Source organism: Aulostomus chinensis, chromosome 24 (assembly GCF_037954235.1).
Source record: "Aulostomus chinensis isolate RoL2024-O1b breed Wild chromosome 24, RoL_Achi_v1.0, whole genome shotgun sequence".
Taxonomy (NCBI): Eukaryota; Metazoa; Chordata; class Actinopteri; order Syngnathiformes; family Aulostomidae; genus Aulostomus; species Aulostomus chinensis.
The window spans coordinates 872,584-892,051 of NC_141343.1; the positions used below are offsets into that span (position 1 = coordinate 872,584).

Sequence of the window (19,468 nt, forward strand, 5' to 3'; positions counted from 1 at the left end):
AGAACTTTTCTACCTCAGACAATTATACTAAAAATCTGACAGTAGGCCTTGCTCCATACTACATATTCCCATTACACGCTTGGGCAAAACAAGTCATGAAAATCTATCCTATCTAAGCTTTGGCTTATTGTCTAAATTCTTCAGTATGAAGTAAAAGCCAATATAAAGGAATTTATTAGTTCAAGCCGAAAAATAAAAACATCCACAAGAAGAGGAATTAACCCTCTATGCTCCATTATACCACTTAACTGTTGAGCCACAACTTTCTCTTCCAACGAGCAACTTCAGAAGTGAGAATGGGGTCAAGAGACGATGGTTATGGCTGCGTTATTCACAACTAACTCATGCACGCATGAGTTAGTTGTTAACCTGAGTGGAACCAAATCCTGCTCAAACGTGATTGGCTAATCGTATGTGGACTACAGACACCTTCATTTATATGTACATATTTTTACGGGGATTACTGCCAAGGCTATTAAAGCCAATTTAATAACAACCAGAGAGATGGTGTTGCTACCCAAAGCCATTAGAGATTTTTTTATTGTATAGTGGAAATTGACCTTTTCCTACTGAGTCATCTTAAATAAACATATTTCTCATCACTAAGAAGTCTGCAGAGCCTTCAAACTGCACACAGTTGAAAAAAATTCACCCATATTTTGTTGTGTTTCTTGTTGTGTATTTTAACCAGAAGAACCAGTTAATTTTGTAAACTGCACCGATTCCTACTGATAAAAACTTTAGGATGAAAAAGCCACAAAGTAGATTTATAGAGAAACTATAAATCCAAAAACAAAGTGACATCAATGTGACATAGATCTGCCCCCCAAATCTAACAAGCTCTTCCCTGGCTTCAGTAAAAAATTAGCTTTTTTGTGTGTGTGGCATAATCTTCCTGCCAGACAAACCAAATCAATCAACCCCCTCCTTAGGTCATCGGATAACAGTATTAAAGTGGAGAGTATGGAAAACTGGACATTATCCTGAAATTATGCCATAATTTTTATCTGAAGTGGTAGTTTTGTGAATTGGAGATTAGTGGCATGTGATTTATGTATGTTCTGATTGTAACTGGAAAGTGAACTCAGTTTGAGAGTGTGTTACTTACTCAGGCCGTGAGTCAGGAACCTGCCAGCTGTCTCCCAGATCATTAGTGTTAGCAGCAGGTGTATTGTCTGGTTTCAGGTTGTCATCTTTGGGATTTCCGTTGAGATTCCCTGCCGCAACAACAAACATTAATTTTCAACAAACATCTATCTGGGGGAAAAAGACAGATGTTTACTTGGCCTGGTAGTTTTGATATCCTAATCATAAAGAAAAACACAAAATGTTGATTGTAGAAAACCTGTTCTGCTATTAATGCTGATTTGCTTGTACGTACCACACATTCCACAAAGATGGCCGCTGTAGGACTTTGGCACAGTGGTGTCAGCATGGTGGTTACCATCAAAACGCACCCTCAGGCCGAAGGATGTCTCCAGGACAATAAACTTGCCACTCAAGTAGATCTTTACTCCATCGATGGAGGTGACTGGTGGGACAACTGCTGTCCCATTGACCTGCAGGACAGAGGACATATTTGATAAGATCATGGGGTGTGAAGAAGGGAGGATTAGACAGTAGGAATGTAATGGTATATGTCAATTTTGAGGTATCACGATGACAACAGTGTCTCAATATTTTTACATAAGTATGACGTTTCCAATTATTGGTCCATCCATCCATCCATTTTCTTCCACTTATTCCTATTAAGGGTCGTGGGGGGGCTGGAGCCTATCCCAGCATCTACAGGCGAGAGGCGGGGTTCACCCTGGACAGGTCACCAGTCCATCACAGGGCCAACATACAGAGACAAACAACCATTCACACTCACATTCATACCTACGGTCAATTTAGAGTATCAATCAGCCTCGTCCCCAAATTGCATGTCTTAGGACGGCGGGAAGAAGCCGGAGTACCAGAGAGAACCCATGCAAGCATGGGGAGAACATGGAGACTCCACACAGAAAGACCCTGTGCCTGAGCCGGGACTCGAACCCGGAACCTTCTCGCTGTGAGGCAACAATGCTAACCTCTGCACAACCATGCCACCTCCAATTATTGGTATTTCAATCAAAAAAGTGTAGCATCATCTTCGACAGCAGAGCAGAACAGAGTCAGGTGGGGACTACAATAATCATCAGCACTTGCATATCCATCATCGACGATGAAGGAACAACCTGGTGCAATTATTTGATAACTAGGCTTCCTTTATTAATTATTGTCCTTTATGTAATATCGCAATAGCACTCGAAATAGACCATGTAACATGGGCTCGTTATTGAGGAATTATTTTACTGTGATTTGCTGACACTGCTCAATCTCTAAAGATAATATTTCTAAACAAAAAAGTCAAGCCAGTATCATGGACCCAACTGAAGAAAATTGAATTTGTATGCAGACATTTTTAAAGTTGATAGAGAAATTAACACTGTAGTGTCTTTCTGTCTGTCTTTTCTGAAGCCTTTCTTCCAGAAGTTCTTTCTAATATTTGGCTCTGCTTTATCCAAAACCACACAGTTTTCCTGAACCTTATGAAGTGGTTTATTGGTTAAAAAGAACCAAATAGCACCAGAAAGAACAAAATCCATCCATCCGCTTGTTCTGGTCTTTCATTTATTTAACTTCTTTACTTGAATTCCAAAAGACTTTTTGGCTAAAGGTTTTTTTTGAATGAAAGGTTTCAAAGCAATCTTCACCCATACAGAACTGCTATCCTAATGAGGTGTTTGAGACATTCGCATGTAGATGAACTTTCATCCTAGGTTCCTTGCTTGAGGCAGCTACAACACTCTGTTTTGACTTTAGGAAATGTCAACCAGAACCAATACAAAGGACATTTAAGCCACCTGATACAGGATGAACCATATTAAATTCATGTCTGACAGCCAAAGTGGCAAATTTCCCTCCATGTCAGTCTTCATAGTTTGAAGCTGCCAAAGAAACAATACAAACACATAAAGTACCGGACATTCTTTCTGAGGTAACACACCTGGACTGTGCGTCCTTTGCCGAGGATGAAGGTCACACCATCCACAGTGATCATGACAGCCCTGACATAGGAAACCTTCCTGTTGCTTCCTCTGTGCTCATTCTGGGTTTCCACGGTGAAGTATGGCAAGCCAGAGGAGATGTTGCACAGTTTTGTCAGGGTATAGGAGCAGGCTCCCATATAATGGTGGGTGCGTTTGTCAAAGGTGGTGTAGTGGGGATCACCAGATACGGAGCAGATAGCATTTCCTGTGGTGGAAAGAAGGAGGAGGGGTTAACATTTATCATTATGTTATGCTAGGTATCATTTTCTTTCTCTGGCTTCAAACCTTTAAAATATATTTGTTTTTTATTACTGTTACACACAAATTCATGCATTATTTCATATGTCAGCATATATATATATATATATATATATATATATATATATATATATATATATATATATATATATATATACACACACACACACTGTATGTGTGAGTGTGTGTGTTGTAACATACCTAGAGGGCGACATTCATACTCTCCTTCATGTAACTGGCAGCTCTCAGTGGAGGGTTTACAGCTGCTGTTGTGACATTGGATCAAACCGCCAGCTTGACACACACACCTCTGCTCACAACCCTCCAAGTACCAGTCATCCCCGACCTGACAAACACACACACACACACACACACACACACACACACACACACACACACACACACACACACACACACACACAAAACGAGTTTGAGAATGATGATGCTCTCCGAACAAGCATCTGCAAAACCCAACAACAACAACCTTACTGCATTAGTATTCGAGGAAAGTTGATGAAATGTTTTCTTTTTGATATTTTTGTTTCATTGTTTAGCGTGCTCTGATCTGAGCAATGCCTACAGAAGCTGTGTTTCCATTCACATATTTTGATGCAGATTTGATCATCTTAGACAAAGACAGAACAATTCTTTCGTTTTGCATTTTGGCATGTGATTATTATTATTATGCTCAATGGAGTTGTTTTTTTCCCCTCTTTTAAAGATGAGAAAATGCACACACTGGGAGATGGAAACTCCTTCACTGAAAGAGCTGATTTAGTGAATCTTTAACCCACTGACAGGTGGTTGTACATCACCAAAATAACTCCTCTTCTGCTCAGTTGCAGCCATGAGTAACGTTGCCTTTACTGCTATCGTCTGACAAACATTATGTAGCCTTGTTTATTTGCTCCAAGCCAGCTAATGGAAACATGATTTATTTGCATTCTTTTATTTGAGGTATTTCTAAAGTTCACATAGAGTTCATGTGGCAGTTGCTTACAGGGCCTCGTTGAACCAGGAGGGATCTTAAACTGAGTCAACCAAGCTTGATGCTCTAAGTGTGACATACTGTACGAATTAATGCAGTTATAACAGCTGACAATATGCGGAAATATTGTGGAGAATCACATGCAGGCACTAAGTCTGGAGCATAAAGGATGTGTGTGTGGTGCCCTCCATCTATTTCCAATATCTACCGCTTATGCTGTTAAGGGTCACGGTGGGGCTGGAGCCTATCCTATCTTGGAGCCGTTTTTCCCTGTAGTAGTTCTCTGATGACTCAGCCATCGTTGGCTGCGTATCAGTGGGGGATGAGCAGGAGTACAGAGGGGTCATCACGGACTTTGTGGACTGGTGTGAGCAGAACCACCTGCTGCTGAACACCAACAAGACCAAGGGGTTTGTGATTGATTTCTGTAGGAAACCTCCCGCACACACAGCTGTGAACATCCAGGGCCTCAGACAATGAGATAGTGCAATCAATCAAACACCTGGGTGTTCGCATGAACAATACATTGGACTGGACTGACAATACCAATGCCCTCTACAAGAAGGGCCAGAGTCGCCTCCACCTGCTGAGGCCAAGGTCCTTCGAGGTCAGCAGGGCCCTACTCCGGACTTCTTATGACACTGTGATCGCCTCTGCAGTGTGCTTTGCCATCGTTTGCTGGGGTAGTCGAGTTACAGACCGGGACAGGAAAGAGACTGGACAAACTGGTTAGAGAGCCAGCTCTGTCCAAGGCTGTTCACGGGACTCCATCCAGGAGGTGGCGGACAGACAGATGTTAGCCAAGATGGCATCCATCTTAAACAACACCTCCCTCCATCACCACCAACACATCAGGCTGTACAACTGCACACTGTGAACATTCACATTCACGTGTCTGTTTTTTCAGCAATGTGCAATTATTGGTGCAATCACATATTCCTATTTTTCATACTTGATGTAAATATTTTTCTGTAAATTGTCCAATAGAAATATTAATATATATTTATTTTAGTTTGGTTTGTTTCTTATTTCAGAAATATTTTTCTTTCTCTTAATCTATATCATCCTTTCTTCTTCCCTCTGAATGCTGCTGAAACTGCCTAAATTTCCCCAGTGTGGGATTAATGAAGTATTTTGATTCTTATCCCAGCTGCCTTTGGGCGAGAGGCGTGGTTCACCCTAGACGGGTCGCCAGTCTACCACAGGGCCAGCACATAGAGACCGACCACCATTTGCTCTCACAGCCAATTTAGAGTATCGCCTCTTGCATGTCTTTGGACTGTGGGAGGAAGCCGGAGTACCCAGAGAGAACCCATGCAGGCACAAGGAGAACGTGCAGACTCCACACAGACAGACCCTGTGCTCAAGCCGGGGCTCGAAGCCCGAGCCTTCTGGCTGTGAGGTGACAGTGCACCACCATGCCGCCCTGTGCACTGCCCAGTGACATCAAATATCCTTATCTTTGTAGTTAAGACCCATTGGTTCAACCTGTCCCTGAATAGAAATATGGAGAATGAGAGCTTTACAAAGCATGGCAGGTACACATTAGGCTTATGACACCTTGCTCTATTTACAATTTCATCGAAGAACATAATTCTTGGTCTGGTTATGTTGTGAAATATGGCTGTAGAGTCAGGCTTCATGCTTGATCTTACTCCCCATGAAAGATAAATGGAACACAAGTCAAGTCACTAGAATCTTGCCAGCACTTACAGGGTGATAGCTTCCACCAGTGTCCACACAGCCGCAGTCTTTCAGTGACACACACTTGTCGTTACTGAGGATGAATCCTGGGTTACACTCACAACCCTCCACGCACATGTCCTCACAGCCAGGTGGTCCGAACACGCCCCGACACGTCTCTGGGCAAGGGCTCGCGCATAGAGAGTAAGAGCTGTTGGGAGGACAGGCTAGGGCTACATGGAGGAACAGAGGATGGATGAGGGAGAAGAAGGTCAGGGAGAGATGGGTACAAGAATGGACAGGGGGAAAAAAATGTCATGTTGGTAGGGGATGATGGAAGGGTGGACTTACACCCAGAACCCTTCGTATTCCTTTACAAGGAAACAGAGCCCACTATTCTGGGGTGATCCTTTCACACAGCCCTTAACATCTGACATTTACACACACCACACCCTAGTATCACCCAAACCCAAGTGTCACTCATGCAACCTTCTCAAATGTGTGACTTCTAACTCTAGATATATTCCATCACCACTTGGAGGTTTTTTTTGTACATAAACCTTAGCCAACCTTTGACCTGAGAAACTTGCACCAACTATGAGCGGCAAAGGTGCCGGAAGGGGAGTGCTATGGTAGCTGCAGCCCCCTTTGTCATTGCATCAGCCAGACTAACATGATATTGTATAATGTGAAATTATATATATATGATCAAATTGTTCTGTGAGGCCGTAATGGTCACTCAAAAGAGTAATGTGACATTCAGATGGATTCAGGGAAATTCTAGGCTGGACATCACCAGAGTGGACAAGAGCATGATGATATATTTAGATTGCAGAGGGTAACAGTCATGGTAATAGGACACGCCACTGCCTTCCAAAGTTTATGATATCTGAACTTTCTTTCGTCTTCTGCCACAGAATATATTACTAGATATAAGGCAACCCCCTCGTGGCCATAAATCATTTTGTTGCAATTACAACTGTTATTATAGGGCCGACATCATACTGAGATATTAGGAGAAAGGCTGATGTATAGTCTGCCATCAGCACAGACCTGCATGTGTAACTTAACATTCAAAAGTGTATTATGTTAATGTTTTATTAATTTTGCAAACAATAACTGACCCCATGTGCCTGATTCCATATTAATGCAGCCTAGGTTAAAAGTAAATGGTTACTTACTATTTTTGCACTTATTAATTACAATATTGTTGTTGTCCATTAAAAATATGCTAAATTTCTAAACATAAATCCAATTTTTACAGAAAAAAAGCCCAAACCTTGTGATTTCAACCTCTCTCCTGTGAAGATTTGTTAATAATTTTAGATTCTATTAAGATAATCTGAATATCATTGCTTAACTTGGAGATGTCAGACCAAATGAATGATCAACCGACCATTGCCATTCCTTCACCTGTCCAATATTTTGATTATACCTTATGGGATTCTTTTTTAAGTATTTAAGAAGAGATTTTACAAATTTGCCAAATAGGCTTAATTGATCAGGTGCAATAGTGAGAATAATCATAAAGAATTACGGCAGAAGTCTGGGGTCCTCCACTGGTGGACTTTGGCTCCCGCACTCTGGCAGGCGTCGGTGTAGGCCTGGAGCTGGTCACACAGCACATGCTGCTGGCCATTGTAGCGACACATGTCATACACACAGCTTTGGAAGAAGGGAGTGGGATTCACCACACTGAGACACTCCCTGGAACAGTTCGGAGGGACAAGGTAGACAGTTTACATGATGCTGATTTTACTTTTTACATTCGGTTAAACAACCAATGTAAAAAATGTGAAGGATAGAAAAACATGACATCATCTTAACCCAGTCAACCTGAGAGTGATGACGGGGGCTCTGAGAGATAGCAAAGATTGTCTTGTATTTTCCACACCTTTCTTGCAAGAGCTAAATCTAGATTTTTGGTTTGGGATAAACACTAGAACTGTGAGTCTGCCTCTTAAACGATCCAAAACTAATAAAATCCTCAACATTGAAATCATGTTTTCTTTTTATTTTTTTTGTTTCTTTATAAATGAATAAAGTCTGTCTTTATCTCTGTCCTGCTCTCTTGTTCTATTGGTACCTTGCACTGAAGTGATGTGTGTGTGTGTGTGTGTGTGTGTGTGTGTGTGTGTGTGTGTGTGTGTGTGTGTGTGTGTGTGTGTGTGAGTGTGAATGGGTGAATGATGCAACAGTGTTAGTGCAGCTAAGGCTAAAAGGCACTGTATAAAAATGAGTCCATTTATAAATTTGAGAGTGCCGGAAAGGCACTTGCTGCAAGCAACACTCAGGCGTGTCTGTCAATGTTTTACTGTAGTCCAGAGTCTACTGCTGCAATTCACATTCTAGGAAAAGCTATAATTCTAATCTGAGCTGTGATAAATGAGATCATCTTTAAGGAGGTACCACTATCTGGGTGTGAGAAAGGGAATGATTTACAGAAAATGTTCTGTGAAATCTGTATAACTATTGATCACCTAATTCAATGTAAAAGCGCCACTGTCTGTAAAATATAATCTGAAAATATTTCAAGTAAAATTCATCTTTTCGACATAGGCTATTGGGAGGGTTTTTATTCCTGGTACAAACCGCATTTTCTAAAAATGTCCCTTCACATTACAGGAACCATGATGCTGAGTAACGCTTGGAGACATGACACCCACCTTGGTCCCTGACCCCAGGTTTATTTAAACATTGTTCAGCCCTTCCCCAATCCTCTCTCAGTTCACAATACATATCTCAATACCCTTGCTCATCAAAATAAAACTAATTTATACCAAACTATTGGCATGGTCTTCTCATGACCTGATATTCTCTATGCTTAGAGACTCAAGCTCAAGCTGCCACCCATAGAATCACCTGTTCATGTCCCTGTCTGTCCATCTTTCTCTTCCCCTTTCTCTCTCTCTTTATTTCTGCCCCTCTTTTTCCTTCTGCATCTTGTCTTTCTCCATCCGTCTTTGTCTGTGCCCTACTCTCCTGTTCTATTTCCCTCCAACTGGTCAAAGCAGATGTCCGTCCCAAATGAGCCTGACATTGCCGCTTGTTAAAAGGAAGGTTTTCATCACCGCTGTTGCAGAATGTGCTTGCTCATGGAGAATTGTTGACTTACTTACTTGTAAAGTGTCATGAGATTGGCGCTATGCAAATAAAATTGACTTGACTTGACTTTAAATAGCGCTTCACAATTCACGCCACTGACCAAAGAACAGCCTCTTCTTGGTCTGTGGCACAAACTTTTCAGGTGCCCCAAAACAGCAATGCACCATGGTTGTGGCAGATCATGCCCTTTTGACATACTTAAGTACCTGCTCAAGTTTATTTGAGGACAAAGGTGCTTGCTGTGGAAACATCATTTGCAGCTGGTTGAAACTAGCAACAATGCTTGCAATTAATTGAGTGCTAGCTTGCGCCATACTTTAAATCAGGTTCATATAGTGAATAATACGATGAGCAGAGGCTGTGGTCAGCTTGGTATCATGCTGACTATGGATTTCAGTGTCCAAAGGTTTTACATTTAACGTTTCTAAATTTCTGAAGATTTGGAAAGTTGCCTTATTATTCTGCTCCCTGGTGTTGATATGTTCTTTGAAACCAAAATATCTTCAACAAAATATGACAAAAATAAACCAAGAGTTGAATTTTAAGTCCCTCTTGTCACTTAGAAATGGTCAGAGAAAAGCTTATGTCAGGGAGCTAATCGAACCTTATTGCAGTTCCAAATGTGTTAAAAAGTAATGCTGCTAACAGGGAAAATTGAGTCTCTGTTGGTGCCTTAAAAGCAAAACCTGCTTTTTGCACAGAAAACTTGTTCAGTCCAGTTGAATAGGTCTAATAAGGGACACCACTGAGTTCCATCTTGGGAAATGTAGGATCCATTGAGTATGGTACTTTACGATGGATGTTCTGCATGTTTTATGCTCCTTTCAGTTAATGGAAAGGCAGGTTTATGAAGAGGAAACAAGGGGCTCCATCATTCTCATGTAAGTGTCTCAGTGGTACTTAAAAAGTCCATCAATATAAAACCATTTACTTATGTCACTCTTCTTGACTTTACTGGTCTAATTGTAGGTTTTTTTTTTTAAGTGGTTTATGATGCTCAGTTTTACAGCCACTTAAATCTGTGAAATGACATGATGACCTTGACTTGTGATAAGATCAGATCTTATGTCAGGAGGTTTTTATGAAGTCAGAACAATCTCACAATGAATGATTGCACATGGAGGGACTTGAATATTTCACAGTTTTGGGTTTCATGCAAGTCATTGCACAGCGATGAGAAAGTATTGACAAAATATTTCACCCAGGTATTTTGGATACACAGGTACTTGCCTTTTTGACAATGGATTACATGTAGCCTATTACATCTAAATCAGCAAGCATTTATTTGCATTAAAAATATTTTTGTGGAGGCAGTCGTTTAGATGTAACTCCTTCAGAATGTAATTTTTGTATTCATTATGGGGCTAATCTGTAGTTTTCAGGTGAACAACTCTTACCTGAAGGGTCCAGCAGGATCTTGGATTTTACCACATTTTGTTGGTTTCACTACCTCAGCTTCAAGATTGGGGTCACAGTCTGGGTCAGGCACGGTGCCTGGGGAACACCTGATCAAACACATCAAGAGTCTGTTCATTCATTGGTTATCAGGAGTAGTCGAGCAGTGGCCATTGCCATTATGTTTTTGAGCTTTTATTACATGTTTGTTTGTCATTATCGAACCAGATAGAACAAGACCAGAACAGACTGTAAAGAACATCCGTGAGCCGGTCACATGTATGAATTTCTAAGGAATTCAAAAAGAAAATTCGAATGAATGCGCATCAACTCACGAGTCATCCTCATCTTCCTCTGTCTGCCAGCTGTTGCAGAAATCGTTGACATTTCCTACCAGAGTGCCATCTGGTTTGGTGAAGTCATTGTCTGGGCTCCCATCATAGTCACCACAAAGACCGCACATCTGATCATAGTAAGAGCTGGACAGACAATAGGAACCAGAATCAGGGATTAACAGATGAGAAATTCTTAAGAAGATTTAAAAGGCCAAATACTGTTTGGCCCTTTAATGGAATTCTACAAAGACGCAGACATCTCTTCATCTCATGCATCAGTCAGCACTTCATCAATAGAACGTAGAGGATTTAATAAAAATACACATTTGCATGACCTTTGAGCTACAGATTGCAAAAATACCAGGATGACTTCTTAAGCTTTTTTCATGTAATATGCCATCGAAGGAACAGAAAGGCAGTTTTGTCGTCAAAAGTCGACAATTTCTTCCCGTTAAGATTTTTTTCACTTGCTTAGGACCATATCACCAAGACACAACATATTTCCATAACATAGCTTTGTTTAGAGGAGTGGACAGAAAAATACACATTAAGGTTTTAACGGTAGTCCAGATGTTGCAAATGAAAGCATTTTGAACACAGACTGGACCCAAACCAACCTGGGAACTGAGATTTGAGCGTAATGATTTCCGTCCCAGCGCACATGGAGGCCAAAAGGTGTCTTCAGGGTGATGTACTGACCAGCAAGACTGAGAGAGATGAGAGGAGAGGCAGAGTGAGGCAGGGCCACTCGCCGTCCATTCACCTGCAGAATAAAGGAGACGTTCACCATCTGCATCTCAAAGTATCTCACTACCATACATGGTACCTGTTCAAACATTTCAAATAGCTGTTCGATAACATGACATCATGACCTCAAATATGAACACAAGCTTTTCCTATATGATTTATTTTGGGACAAGCACTTTTTGTCCACATCCAAGATTGACATATTGACATAATTGAGCTATTTCTATCAATAATTATTTTTCATAAGTAGAGTTTAAACCTTGTACTGACTCTTATTAACTTATTGAACATTAGTTAATAATTGATATCCAGTCAGTTCATCTATGTATTTTAATTACACATCATAATATATAATAGTTTATATGTTTTACAAGTTGTCACTAGAAAAAAAGTATATTCATTATTGGGAAGAAAAAAGTGGAGGTAGAGGAAAGTCAGCCCTCCATGGTCTCAAGAGACCAAACATGCTCACTGACCACAACACCAAAGACCTAGTGTGACAACCAAGAGTACATTGTCACCTGGACCTGTAAAGATATACAGACTACGGGCACACACTAAGGGCTCCTGAATTGTAATCAAACCTAATTCATAAACGTGTATGTGATGATAAATGGTGTCAATGGCACAATAAAACACACCCTCCAAAACTGCCAGTGGATTTAGGGACTTTTAAGTGTATTTTATAGTTAATGTAGTAATGTTTTCTGTTGTATCCATCAGCTCTTAAGATCTTAAGAAACAGATTAAAAAGCCAGTATATTGTTTCTGTTTTGGCAGTCTGTTTTCATGGGATGAGATGACAGTGCATCTACAACTAGAAAATCCATGGATGGATCAAAGAGATGAGTACAGAGAAGGATGAAGAAGAAGATTATGGTATTTAAAAGAGATAAAGTTCAAGGAACAAGGATAAGCAACTGAATGCAAAGATCAAATAGCTGAAGAGACAAAGGGAAAGACTTAGAGCTGGAGTTTCACTAAATCGGAGGATTAATACGAATATAAAGAAAGTGGTGTGTGTGTGTGTGTGTGTGTGTGTGTGTGTGTGTGTGTGTGTGTGTGTGTGTGTTTGTTCATCATCCAGGTTGTAATTGTGATCTGCAGTTTAAGTTATGTAAATATACTAACCAGCGTCCTCCTGGCCTTCATCAGGGTCACGGTGACTCCGTTAATAGTCACATAGAGTTTTCGTAGGTAAGAAACACCTGACACACCCCTCTCTTCATTCTTCCCCTCCACTGAGAACCAAGGCCCTGCACAGGGAACACACCATACATCAACACAATGTGAGTCTTTGCATTCAAATGAATATCTGCTAATAGTGATTGTGAGTTCCATTTGGTGACAAAATGAAATAAAATCATTCTTGCTCTCACTTAAACATTCCATCCATCCATTTTCTACCACTTATCCTGTTAAGGGTGACCCTAAAAGGGGGGTGGAGCCTATCCCAGCGGCTTTTGGGCAAGAGGCGAGGTTCACCCGGGATGGGTCGCCAGTCCATCGCAGGGCCAACACATAGAGACAGACGACCATTTACACTCACAGTCACACCTATGGTCAATATAGAGTATCCAATCAGCCTCGTCCCATCTTGCATGTCTTTGGACTGTGGGAGGAAGCCAAAGTACCCAGTGGGAACCCACACAGACACAGGGAGAACATGCAAACTTCCAGGGAGGATAAGAAAGATGAAGCCCAAAACAAGAGGAGCGTTGTCATCCCATATGTGGCAGGAGTTTCAGAGAAACTCAGAAGGATCTTTAACACACATCAGATCCCTGTGCACTTTAAGCCCAGTAAAAACTTGTCCATCCTAAAGACAAGGTTCCAAGGCATAAACAGAGTAATGTTGTTTATGCAGTCCAGTGTAACGAGGAGTGCTTTGACCTGTACAGGGGAGACAAACAATAACTGCACAAACGCATGATGCAACACAGGAGAGCCACAACCACAGGCCAGGACTCAGCAGTCCACCTCCAGCTCAATGAGAAGGGGCACTCCTTTGACGATCACAAGGTATGCATTCTAGCCAGGGAGGACAGATGGTTTAAAAGAGGGGTGAAAAGCCATTCATGTCAAACTAGAACTTCCATCTTTGAACAGAGGAGGGGGCCTCAGACACCACCTATCACCCACCTACAATGCCATCCTTAGACACCCAGGAGGTGCAGCCAGCTTTCACGTCTTCATTCAGGTGACCTGAACGACCCTCCTAAGAGGGCCGGGAGGGGCAACGACCCGAAACTGAGGCCAACGACTCACATCACCACCTAATGAGCCTATTGTTCTGGCCTTATGAACACTTGTTTTTGCCACCACCCCCTTACCTGATACTTCCCACAAAAATTTTAGAACTGAAGAAGCTTCTTGAATGAGAGGCGAAATGTCTTCACTTACAAGAGGTGAGTCCAGTTGCCTAGCTTGATCAAGAATTGAAAATGTAGTAGCCATAATTTGGACTGTTGTACCTACCTGTGTTGTTCCTGCATGTTCTTGCCAGAGTGTAGGTACATGTGCCCATGAAGCTGTAGAACTTCTTGTCAAATGTGTGGTAGTGAGGGTCTCCAGAGACCACACAGTCCTGAGAGCCTGTAGGGCACAAGAGTCCTAGTCAGCATCTGAACGTGACACCACAACATCTGAAGCAGCTATGATCCACTGGTTATGGACAACTGCTTTTCTCAAGTTTAAAGTGACTCTTATATCATGAGACAGTTATGAAATGTCCAGAACACTTGACTTTCATCTTTCAACATCACATACATCAGAATTTTTTATTCTGCCAGAGAAGAAAGGAAACCTTTAAAATTTTGGACATTTGTGCCATAAATCTTGCACTGAAACACCCCAGTTCCAACAATAAAGCAATATATGTTTTTATAAACCATACACACAAACGATACATAATCTCTTTGTTTTTTAAATTAATCATTTTAAGGGATAATAAGAGCTGTTATTTCCTTCTTTAGCATTTCAGCCTTTTGCACATTTGCCGAAGCCATTAGATCAGCTGACGATGTTTTCCCCCTATTCCAGTACATCTCGCAGCAGAATGGTGTATTGAGGACATCTCTCACCTCCTCCCACTAATGCTTTTATAGGGTTGTTGCCCCCTTAAATATTCCTCCAGAGCAAGAACCTCTAGCTGTTTTTCACTTCTTTATGAAGTCATCCAGTAATTGTTGAGAAGTTTCTACTCGACTTACTAGAAAGAAAATTCATCTCCTCCTGCCATCAGCTGACAACACGACACCTATAACCCAAGAAACCTTACAGAAAGCTGTAGGCCCAGACATACACTTTGATAGTTTTTCTCCCATTAGCCTTCATGAGCTGAGTACAGTAATTTTATTCTCCTGTCTTCTAGACCCCATCCAAACTAAGCTGCTTAAAGACTCTTTACTCCAAGTTAGAGACTCTCTCTCAGATATGATCAATGTGTCCCTGTTATGTGGTTACGTCCCACAGTCCTTTAAAGTAGTAGTAATTAAACCCCTTCTAAAAAAATCAGCCCTGGATCCAGAAGTTTGGCCAAGTACAGACCAACATCAAATCTTCCTTTTCTTTCCAAAAAATCTGGAGAAAGCAGTTGCTAAACAGCTCTGTGACTTTCTCCACAGCAACAGCCTATTAGAGGAGTTTCAGGGTTCATCATAGCACAGAAACAGAACTAGTCAAAGTTACCAATGACCTCCTACTAGCATCAGATGAGGGACTGGTCTCTGTGCTGGTCTTATTAGATCTTAGTGCAGCTTTTGATACCATTAACCACCATATCCTCCTACAGAGACTGGAACATGTCATTGGCATTAAAGGAACTGCACTAAACTGGTTCAGGTCATATTTACTAGGTCGATCTCAGTTTGTACTAACTAATGATAAACCCTCGGAAACCACTGCAGTCAGTTATGGTGTTCCACAAGGCTCTGTGCTTGGACCAATCCTCTTCACCCTTTATCTGCTTCCTCTAGGTCACATTATTAGGAAACACTCAATTCATTTTCACTTGTTATTCAGAAGATACACAGCTGTACTTATCAATGCATCCACATGAAATAAATCAGCTGACTAAACTGGTGGCTTGTCTACAGGAAATAAAAACATGGATAACCCATAATTTCCTTTTATTAAACTCTGACAAAACTGAAGTTATTGTGCTGGGCCCAAAACACCTTAGAAACACCCTATCTAAAGAGGAAGGTACCCTGAATGGCATTACCCTGGCCCCCCGCACTACCATAAAGAACCTGGGGGTTACCTTTGACCAGGATCTGTCCTTTGACTCCAATATTAAGCAAATCTCTAGGACTTCTTTCTTTCATTTACGTAACATTGTGAAGATCAGGCACATCCTGTCTCAAAAAGATGCAGAAAAAGCAGTCCATGCTTTGTCCAAGCTGTATTACTTCAATTCCCTCCTATCAGGCTGCACCAGTAACTCCCTAAAGACTCTCCAGCTGGTCCAAAATGCTGCTGCTCACATGTTGACAAGAACTGGTAGAAGAGACCATGTCTCTCCTGTACTGGCTTCTCTGCACTGGCTCCCTGTCAAATTCAGATTGAAATTTAAAATTCTTCTTCTAACATATACAGTCCTCAACAGTCAGGCACCTTCATATTTGACAGAGCTCCTCGTTCCCTATTATCCAGCTAGAACCCTTCACTCCCAGGATACAGGGTTACTGGTGGTCCCTAGAGTTTTTAAAAGTAGAATGGAGCCAGAGCCTTCAGCTGCCAAGCTACCCTCCTGCAGAACCATCTCCAAGTTTTGGTCTGGGATGCAGACACCCTCTCTACCTTTAAGAGCAGACTTAAGACCTTCCTTTTTGATCAGGCTTATAGTTGGGCTGCTTAGGCTGGCCCTTAGATATGCTGCTAAAGGCTTAGACTGCCGGGGGATCTCCCATGGTGCACTGGGCTTCTCTCTCTCCTCCTCTCTTTCCTCTCTGCCCCCCTGTATATGTTTTACATAAATCATACTCATATATGTTACTAACTTGTCTTCTTCTCTGGAGCCTTCAGGCTCCCCACACCCCGGATCCTGGGTGCTGCTAGAGGAGGCTACAGACCTGAAGAGGCTCAAGTGGCCACCCGTAGCTCCACCTGCTTACATCTCCATCCATCCATCAGTCTCTTCCCTTTCTCTCTCTCTCTCTCTTTATCTCTGTCCCTTGCTTTCTTTCTGTTTATCTGTCTTCCTCCACTATCTGTCTTTGTCTCTTCCCTGACCTCCGACTCTCCATATCCCCAACTGGTCAAAGCAGAAGGCCGTCCCCATTGACCCTGGATCTGTTCGACATTCCTGCCTGTTAAAAGGAAGGTTTTAGTCACCACTGTTGCAGGATGTGCTTGCTGATGGAGAATTGTTGGGTGTAAATTCATTGAAGGAGTGTGGTACTGGACCTGCTCTACCTGTAAAGTGTCATGAGATGACTTTTGTTGGGATTTGGCGCTATACAAAAAAAATTGACTTGACTTGATTAGACATCCAGATCAAAGACTATCAACTTGTGCAGTACTCCAACCAAACCACTGATTAGTCAACCTTTGTTGTCTTTTTCATGCGTGATTTGGCCCCAAATCAGGGAAGAATGATTGATAAATTGTGATTTCCCACGTTAATAAAGCTCGCATCAACGTATCCATTTGGCAAGAGAAAATTGATCATTGTCCTTGCTCGGATGGAGATGAAAATCTTCCCCTCAATATTCAACAGGGCAATACTTCTGAATTTCTTTGACCTTTATCTACCCAGGCACGCATTTAAGAAAAAATTCATATTCACAAGCAAAGCCTGAACCAAAGAGCAAAGCCTCTTTGGGGGAGGGGAGTGGTAAAAGTAAATACAAGGTTATGTAAATAACAGAATGAAAAACAGTTCATAAATAAATAAATTATAATTAAACAGTAAAAAAGTGGGACGTGACAAATAGGCCTATTCAACAGGTGCAAGAATCAATTGTAATTTGTTGCTGGTTTTTGTTAAAAACAGGGAGTGAAGAGAGGACAGTGGGTTTTAGGTTGTTTTGTTAAGTGTCCAAAGACAGCATGGACTTTGGGGATGGAGAGCTTGATGTGTGTTCTGGACCTTTGATTGAGGGCAGACTTCTGCTCTTTGGGAATGAATTCATTCCATTAAAGCAAATTAAGCATAGGGACTGATGTTGACCTTGTCTCTTTGATGCCTTCCTCAACTTCTGCATCTTCGTTGCAGGAGGACAAGGAAGGTCAGAGGTGCAGCTCATCTGCTGTAACTATAATGTCTAGTCCCTGGCAGCTTCTTATCCAGCAAATTGAAGGGTTCTCAAAAGAATCTTGTTCTTCCTCTTCCTTTTTGCAGCTTTGAAAGTCTTTGGTTTCGCTCTTCCCACAGCTCCTTATGGGCAACGTTGTCTGCAGGTGAAGACCATTTTCTCTCTTGCCTATCCTTGGAGCTGTGGGCTCCTTCCTTGTGACTTCACTTAACTTTTCTCTGCGCTCCTCAGAGATAATCTTACTAAAGATTTTGTGGATTCTTGCTCAATTACTCCTTGCAAAGACAGGTCTTCCAGTTGGCTCAGGTCAGAGATGAGTTTCTGCCACTGCGCCCAATCAGCTGGTGGTGCATGAAGATATCCCTTCCTTCCTGCTTTGTTATCAGCATATTAAGGGTCCAACTCTGACTAGGTGCCATCTCCAACATAGGGCTACCTTCTACTGCTTCATACCTTCCAGCACAATTAGGATCTGGATACGCAACTCTACTTGGCAATGGAGTCAGATGACACAAGCCAGCTTACTCATCTGCAAGACTGCCTGAAAAACATTAAATCCCGGATGTCCTCGAACTTCTTGCTACTGAATTCAGATAAAATTCAGGTCCGTGTTTGGACCTAAACACCTCAGGGACACGCTGTCTAATCAGATCACTACTCTAGATGGTATCACCCTGACCCCGAGTACAACTGCAAGGAACCTTGGAGTCATTTTTGACCAGGACCTTTCCTTCAGCTCCCACATAGATCATGTGACTAGGACTGCCTTCTTCCATCTGCGAAGTATCGCTAAGATTAGGAATATCCTTTCCCAGAGTGATGCTGAGAAACTGGTGCATGCATTTGTCACTTCTAGGCTGGACCACTGCAACTCTCTCCTGTTAGGATGTCCTACGTAAATACTCTCTAAAGAGTCTCCAGCTGGTCCAGAACGCTGCAGCGAGGATTTTGACAGGAGTTAGGAACAGAAAACACATCTCTCCCACTTAAGCTTCTCTCCACTGGCTTCCTGTAGGATCTAGAATAGACTTCAAAATCCTTCTGCTGACTTGGCCGATGTGTTACAAAGCCAGATCAATGATTCAAACTTAACATATAAGATCCGTTGGTCAAATTGCTATATGCAGATGAGACTATTTACAAGTATCATGTTGAAATAAGCTCTACAATGACATTAAAATGTTGATAACACAACTTGTCAAAAGAAAATTCACTCTAAAAAAAAACTATTTATGATGTTGTAAAGCGACAGCTAAGTGCTGAAAACATCTGATAAAAGTGTGGGTTTGGCTTTCTAGCAACTGGGCTGTACGTGGACCCTGGTGGAAGTTCATGCAGGCAAGATTGTGGAGAAAAAAAGAGGCAGAACACAATGGCTGAAATACAAATTAAAATCCCATTTACTTTAAATTGTAACATTGGATGATTATCTGTATTCATTAAAGTTATCTCATAATTACAACTCCATTCTAGCATCTGAGGTTGCTAATTTGATCTTAAATAACTGGATCTTATATAACTATAACCAGAAAACAGAAGAGGAAATGTTGGCCTGGCCTTGGCCTTGGATATCTACTGGTGACCCTGGTGTCCTTTAAACTTAAGCTAACGCACCCCCAGTAA

At 41.6% G+C, this 19,468-nt stretch overlaps 1 protein-coding gene across 1 annotated transcript in view; it reads right to left on the reverse strand.

Annotated features, from left to right (window-relative positions):
* Positions 1–19,468, reverse strand: part of zanl (zonadhesin, like) — an 81,861-nt gene that overhangs the window by 15,527 nt on the left and 46,866 nt on the right. The window contains exons 85-95 of the mRNA XM_086198225.1: positions 14,064–14,180; positions 12,717–12,841; positions 11,456–11,601; positions 10,839–10,982; positions 10,506–10,613; positions 7,541–7,710; positions 6,034–6,236; positions 3,534–3,678; positions 3,032–3,279; positions 1,382–1,559; positions 1,109–1,217 (exon numbers count right to left, since the gene is read on the reverse strand). Coding sequence (XP_086054351.1) covers positions 1,109–1,217; positions 1,382–1,559; positions 3,032–3,279; positions 3,534–3,678; positions 6,034–6,236; positions 7,541–7,710; positions 10,506–10,613; positions 10,839–10,982; positions 11,456–11,601; positions 12,717–12,841; positions 14,064–14,180 — 1,693 coding nt within the window. The remainder of the gene's footprint in view (positions 1–1,108; positions 1,218–1,381; positions 1,560–3,031; positions 3,280–3,533; positions 3,679–6,033; positions 6,237–7,540; positions 7,711–10,505; positions 10,614–10,838; positions 10,983–11,455; positions 11,602–12,716; positions 12,842–14,063; positions 14,181–19,468) is intronic.